The following is a 7,463-nucleotide window of genomic DNA, read 5'->3' as shown; positions in this document are numbered from 1 at the left end:
CCAGGCTGGTGCGCTGGGGTTTGCATTCCAGAGGGTCGGCGGGCACGCGGGGTGGGTGGGGGAAGGAGTCAGTTCCCTGGGGTGAACGTTTTAGGCTGTTTTCATCTGTGAAGCTGCCTGGAGAAATCGTTGGGTTCAATCAAACCGTTGACTGGAAGTTTCGGTCAGTGAGCAGAGCTCTTATTTCATGGATAGGTCTTTAAATAAAACTTATTTTCTTGCACAGGAAGAAAATACGAAATCAGCATTTGTTCGGATGAACCCTCCTTGTGTTTGGAGTAAAGACCCAGCTCCCATTCAGCGTTTCTCAGGCGTTTCTCAGGCTTATCTGGATGATAGTGGGGTGCGGTTTCCAGGCTACCATGAGGAAAGGTTGTTGAAAAGCAACTGCGCACGCCTTTGGTTAGTCCAATGTGTCTTTTAAAAAGTAAACCAGACTTGAATGCTGGTGCCCAGGTCTTCTGTTTTTCTAGGTATGCTTAGTGAAGAGGTCTTTATAATTGTGACCGGTCTTGAATACTCTCTTACTAGACATAACTCAGTACTCAAAGGTATGGATAAATCTGAACTTTATCATTTGCAGCCATTTAGCTGTTATGAGTTGGTGATAATTGCTGCCACTTGCACAGCTGCTGCTTCCAGGAAGCAGAAGGTATAAAAGGAAACAGTGAGGTCTAAAATATTGGTACCAACACCATCCTGTGGTGAGATGGTTATTTTATTAATTTTGGTAAGTTGCCAATGTAATTATTGAAGCTTTCTTGGGGCTTATTTTCCCAAATACTTCACTGGATGGGGTTATAAAATGATAGAATTGTTTTCAGAATAAATAATTTGTGCTTCCTTCATGTGTTGTTTTTGCATTGTGAACTCGTAACTATTCCATATATTAAGGAATCTTGTTCTCTAGATTTTGAAGTGTTTTGTTCTACGTAAGTTACTGTTCTGCATTCTGAATGTGCTAACGTTCTTCAGATGATAGTCTAGCATCTTTGTAGGATGCTGTCAGTGAAGGACTGGAGCATGGAGAAAATAAATATTACAAAAAGGAAAGAGTTTTCTACTTGAAAAGATATCCTGGGTGCATTTGCAGAAGAGATCTGTGTGTTTTCCTCTGAAATTCTGATGTCCCTCTATTATAGGGTCGAGGTTTGGGGGGTTTTTTGGGTGTTTGGGTTTTTTTTTTTCTTTTGTCAGATGATCTCCAAACTTGTGCCTCTGGCTTCCAAATTGGCTTCCAGCATGTGAACCTGAGAGCTGGCAAGTAGCCTTCTGAGCCATAGGGTCTGGCAGAATGCTTATTTGAGGGATTGGGGTCTGCAGCCTGCAATCTCCCCAACCACTAACTAAGGCGCATTTCAAAGCCAAACAAAAAATACATCCTTATAAAAACAAAACCAAGAATTAATGTAATGAAGCTTGGGGATTTCTAAGTGATGATATTGTAGCCAAATTCTCTTGCCAGATGCAGTCCTTCTTATGCTTTAGACATGAAACAATATAGATGCTACAGAAATAAGTTTTTATTTAAAATACTTGTTGAGGAAAAAATCTTTCATGTTAAATGGCCTGGTAGAGGAGCCAGGTGGCTAGCAGAGGGCCTCTGATGATTATTATGTGTTGCAGAAATCTGGTTTCAACAAAGTTGGTTGAATCAACTGATTATTGTGAAAAAAATAAATTCAAGAAATGCATTCATTTACTTGAAATCAAATAACATTTTAGTGGGTGTGGTAAATTTTATCTTGAATTTAGACACAGGTATTTTTCAGCTGCATGAGAAGCCCTATCTCTGTTAGGTTCACAAAGTCAATCGACTGAGTCTAAACGGAGCTGTGGTAGGTTCACACACCCATACTATGTCAGCTTTGTTTCTGTCAGTGCGTTGCTTAACTGGGATGTGACATACAGAGTCTTGATTTTAAAATACTTGATAAGAATAAATAGAAAATGTTAACAGTAACACATCTGGTTTTAATTTTCGCCCTTTTTAAGGTAGAAGCATTGAGGATTATTTTACTTTTTGTTTTACTTAGGGCTCAGAGATGGATTCATCAGAACAATCAACAATTAGAAGTGAGCAGAAATCCAGGTAACTTGTGTTGCAAAGGTTATACAAAACTGTCCTGTAAAGAAAATCTGAAAACATGGTGGAAATACATTGCTGAAAATTGGATACAAGAACAACATCATGCTTGAAAACTTGAAATTATCCCAGAAACTAGTTTCTCCACTGACCGAGTGACTCATACTTAGTTAAGCTGTTCATGGGGAATAAATAATATACTTGCTGAGAGAAAACAATTTGTGCTGAATGTAGCAGGAAGGCATGAGGATTATCAGCAACATATTCTTTGCAGGCATTAGCTAGCGACCTTATCTATATGTCTATTAATTGCTTTGCCTGAGGCCATTTCAGTCTTGGCTAGATAGTTTCAGATGGTTGTGAATTAAGAGGTGTTAAACAGCTGTATTGCAAGGTTAGCAGGAATTAAAAATCTTTAAAGGTAGTTTTGAAAGTCAACAGAATTCTAAGGTTCTGTCTTACAGAAATCCTTGTGACTTCACTATGGTTTAAATGCGTTTTCACTTCTTTTGCAAAGATCCTTGTTTCACCATGAAAGCCAGAGTTTCTCGACGGTGTCTTGTGCTGGCTTGCGCAGTGAACACTGACGTAGAACTCAAATATGCCTTTGAGAGTAATCTGTGGTTAGTAACATCTGAATAGTGGGCTAGATGAACCCCTCATCTGAACAAGCATGACTGTTCTTACGTTGATGTTTCCTAAAGTGAGAATAAATGAGAATTAAAAGATACTTTTTTCCAGAAAAACAAAAATGTGTTTCTTTGAAATATTGTGACTTTTCCCTTTGAAATAGTTCTACTTCCTTTCTATCAGACATGTATTAAGTAAATCACTGGACAGTCCTTTGACTACATTTTTCAAAACTTCATTTGAAATGGTGTTTGGCTAGCCCAGTGGACTGAAAATTGGTAATTGTCTATTTGGATTTCAAAGACATCAGTGATTTGAAGTTGTTGCCATTTTTGGGCTTAAATTAATTATGTACACTTACTTGTCTAAGGTGACAAAAAGACTTAAAAGTACATTGTCGGTTTGGGGAAGGCTGTGAACTGCTGCCAATACCGTTCTTCTGCGTAGAAATGGAGAACTCGGTTCCTTTTGGTTGGTTAGTATTTTGCACAAGCGTTTATAGTTCATACAGACTTCTTGAGTCAGTCATGAGATCTTCAGACGAGTTAGAAAACGCACCATAAAAAAATGAAGATATTTGTTTTCTGTTTTAAAGAAAATTCTTAAAAAGCCTAATAAGAAAACAGCCTCGGGACCTTCTTCTTGTAATTGGAACGGGGGTAAGTGCTGCAGTAGCACCAGGAATCCCAGCACTGTGCTCCTGGAGAAGCTGCATTGAGGCTGTAATTGAAGCAGCTGAACAGCTGGAGGTGCTTCATCCGGGAGATGTTGCTGAATTTCGTAAAAAAGTAATCAAAGACAGAGACCTGCTTGTGGTTGCACATGATCTCATCAGGAAGATGTCACCAGTGAGTATGCTTAAAACTTACATTGATTTCTAAAACTATTCTATACTCTTATTTTGTTATCAACAAAAATTCGTTTTAGCTTTCTAAAACTTGAAATTTTTCTGGTGAAAATTGAGATGTTGATGGTAATCATATAGCACACTGTACGTTTTGCAGAGGCTAAAAAAATCCTTGGATTTTAGTGTAAGAAGTAAACTTTTGTCATAATTAATGCAAGTAAGAGTCCTGACTCTTAAATATTCATTATAACGTTTCTTGGAACTGAAAGAGGAATTTATAGTTCTGCTGGCTACAACTAGAGAGACCCTGAAAATACCGGCAGACCTTCACCCTACTGATAGCTTTAGATCACATAGACTTAATCACCGCCGCCACTCACATTTCACTGAAGACAGTCCGTACATGCCCAGTGTCTCAGCCCTTCATCTTAGGTTCCAGAGATTTTCAGACTGTGTTAATAGGTTTGCCAGGTCTTCCAGTTAAAATGATTAGGGTGACATACATACTGTTAAGTTGTAGGATATGTTGAGTGTTTTGCACCACGTGGCGAGCTTCTCTACAGGCAAAGTGTAGTAATAACCTCTTTCTTTTTTGGGAGGAGTCTGCATGTGTGGTTAGGCTTTGTAGCAGATTTAATGATTAATACATTTTTCTCAACCAGGAAGCAAAAAAAACCCCAAAACACCAACCCTTTTAATAGTATAGCCCAGACTCTCAATCCAGGGAATGATAATTTTAGTACACTAACTAATTTTTCAAAGCAGTGAAAGCATACTGAGAAAGGTGAGGTTTCCGTGTAGTTAGGCTGGTAACTGTATTGGGCTTCTAAACAGACATTTGTTCTATGTAATACAATTTATTGAATAGGAAGACTGTTTTTATTTATAGAATTGTTTCGTGTTCCTGTCAGTCTTGGCAGATACTCTGGGCAAATGCAGCCTATGCTTTTAGAAAAGTGTACCTTCATGTTTGTTTAGAACTGACAAGTGAGGATTTAACTGTAGCAAAATAGTTTTGTTTTATTGTACCTGCATTACAAGCTTCCTTGAGAAAACCAGACTTTGAGCTATGTTAAGTGGAGGCAAGAGCATCTGCATAATTTGAGATTGTTTTTGATGGTTTTGTGCATTCAGACCTTCGCACTTTGTATACTATGTAAGCCCTCTTTTAAAGAAATGCTTTGGTATTAAGTAGACAAATGATGCGGGGTTTCTGTTGGAGGCAGTTACAATGGTGCACATGGTCCTTATGAAGTGTTTCTCTTTTTCTTTCTTCAGCGTACTGGGGATACAAAGCCCAACTTCTTCCAGGATTGCTTGATGGAGGTGTTTGATAATTTAGAACAGCACATTCAGAATCCTGTTGTTCTGCAGTCAATCCTGAGACTCATGGAGAGAGGCACAATGGTTCTGACTACAAACTATGATAATTTACTTGAAATATTTGGTCAGCAACAGGGTAAACCTATGGAATCTTTAGACTTGAAAGATAAGGATAAGGTATGATGAGAGCAGTAAAAGCTTTAGGCTTTGTTATAAGAGAAGGCAGCTCGTAAGCTTCATTGAAAGATGTCTTCCTGTTTAAAGAGTGTCAAGGCTAAAATTTCTTAATTGGTAAAGCATGTCTATAAGCTAACAGCAGATGCACAGATGTTTATTTTATGTGGTGTTTTATTCTGGTAACCAAAGAGAATTTCAGTGACACATTTATTAACCAATTCCCTCCCACTCCCTGGGGAAAAAAACCCAAAATTTATTTAACTTACGTGAAGTAATTGTTATAATCACAAATATGATTTCACCGAGCTGGTAGTTAATTTGCTGTTCACAGCTTTTCTGTCAGCGTTGCTGGAACTTGCTTCTTGGTTGAATGCTTGTGTAGACCAAAAAGCTGGAGATGATCTTCAGTATCAGCAATCACCTCTTTATAAATTTAAAGTAAGCTGTGTAATTAGAAATCAAAATTATCTCTGGCTGCAGAAAAGCGCAAAAGGAGTTATTTCTACTTATGTGGTTTTATAAGTTAGGACAGCTGTATATTTTTGCAGAATCTCGGTTATTGTAGTATGTTATAGTATAACAAAAGAATGTAACTTGCATGATTTGCTTTAGGTTCTTCAGTGGGCAAGAGGGCATATAAAATACGGAGTTCTTCATATTCACGGCTTATATACAGATCCCTGTGGAATGGTGCTAGATCCTTCGGGATATAAAGATGTTACTCAAGATCCTGAAGTCATGGTTTGTGTGATATTTAAAATTTTTACTATGTTTTGCCAAACTATTTTATTGTAATCACTACATACAGATTACCAAAGGCTAGGGTTCTGTCAGATCACATAGATTAAATAATTTGGGCCCAGAAAAATGGCAGTATTATTCAGAGTGTCAGCTATGTTGCTAGGGCAATGTATGCTTTTTGTATACTGCTTGTTTGTAAATCGCAATCAAAACCCTTAGCTGTATGTCATAGCTGTATGTCAGAGTTCTTTGTATTTATCTCATTAAGGAATGTTAGCCCCAAAGTACTAGAGAGCAGAACAAGGATTCATCACTATCTGATTGCTTGGATTAATTTTTTTAGGGGCTTAAGCTGTTACCAGCTCTGGATCCTGGACTTAATGTCATATCTTAGGTATTTTATGAAGTCAAACACTTGGTCCAGAATATTAATTTTCCTTATTTACAGATTGACCTAATGGGAGCCTAATATTCTGTTATCATAATTCCTTCAATTTAAAATTCCCTTACTGGAAATACTTACATGTGTACTTAATTTTGTATGGTAACTTTGATTTTTGAATACAATTTTTTTGTAGAAACACTGCTTATGAAATGTCAGTTTGCCTTGATCCTAAAACATATGCTGAATTTAGTTCAGTGGTGATGTCTGCCCTGCTTCTTATTTTAAATCTGACATATTTTAGAAGTTCTTACCTTGGCCTTTTGACTACTGAAGTAAATGTAGCTCTTGTGTGTTTACATTTCTGAACAGGAAGTTCTTCAAAATTTGTATAGAACCAAGTCTTTTTTGTTTTTGGGTTGTGGAGAGACTCTGCGTGATCAGATATTCCAAGCTCTTTTTCTTTATACTGTAAAGAATAAAATGGATTTGGAACATTATATGTTGGTGCTTAAAGAAAATGAAGACCACTTTTTTAAGCTCCAGGCAGATATGCTGCTGCATGGAATAAAAGTAGTGTCCTACGGGGACTGCTTTAAACAATTCCCAGATTACGTACAAGATCTGACTGCTCAAATCTGCAAGCAGAGGAGTCCAGGTAATGTATCCTCTTTAGTAAGAAAATTTTGAGCAGGTGCATAGCAGGATGCCATGTCTGAACAATCAGCGGTTGGTCTGAGGTGTTGACCTCGTGAGTAGCCAGCAGTAGGCCTGTCTAGCATCTTTGCTTATGAATGGCATGCAGAGTTGAAACACGTGACAAAATTGTAACCAAATCTCTTTTTGTAAGGTCTGTGGACTCTTGCAAATGTAATCTTTAATCCTGAATTTGTCTTTTTGTTAGCATTTGGTTAAGAAGTTTACTTCCTGTAGTTCATGCCAAAAAAATACTCCAGTATATTGAGTATTATGCTATATGAAATATGAAACATCAGTAGAAGAGATTAAAAGAATTGAAGGAATTAACTGGTGGGATAAGGTGGTTGAGTCACAGTATCTGCTTAAGCCTAGAATGGCAAATTAAATAGGTACACCCAGTGTTTGGCTTAAGACGGGACTAGTGGGGAGAGAACCTGAGCGTGAAGATAATGTTTTGTGACAATAAAATAGAAGAGGCTGTGGAATAATATGCATTTGTGACAGTGAATGCCATTCCATAGAGGGCATTTAATGCTAAAGTGGGAAATAACTTGATACCTTTGCTGAAGGTAACAGTC

The 7,463-nt window shown here is 37.6% G+C and overlaps 1 protein-coding gene across 1 annotated transcript; it reads left to right on the top strand.

Annotated features, from left to right (window-relative positions):
- Positions 1 to 2,045: 2,045 nt before the first annotated feature.
- FAM118A (family with sequence similarity 118, member A) lies at positions 2,046 to 6,844 on the top strand (the record flags this gene model as incomplete). Its single annotated transcript, XM_010294399.1, has 5 exons — positions 2,046 to 2,092; positions 3,312 to 3,564; positions 4,842 to 5,063; positions 5,676 to 5,804; positions 6,559 to 6,844. Coding segments are annotated over exons 1-5 (937 nt in total), but the record flags the coding sequence as incomplete, so codon positions are not given.
- Positions 6,845 to 7,463: the final 619 nt, after the last annotated feature.

Source organism: Phaethon lepturus, unplaced genomic scaffold (assembly GCF_000687285.1).
Source record: "Phaethon lepturus isolate BGI_N335 unplaced genomic scaffold, ASM68728v1 scaffold11869, whole genome shotgun sequence".
Taxonomy (NCBI): Eukaryota; Metazoa; Chordata; class Aves; order Phaethontiformes; family Phaethontidae; genus Phaethon; species Phaethon lepturus.
The sequence above is the reverse complement of the archived record's forward strand: the minus strand, read 5'-3'. Positions and strand labels throughout refer to the sequence as shown.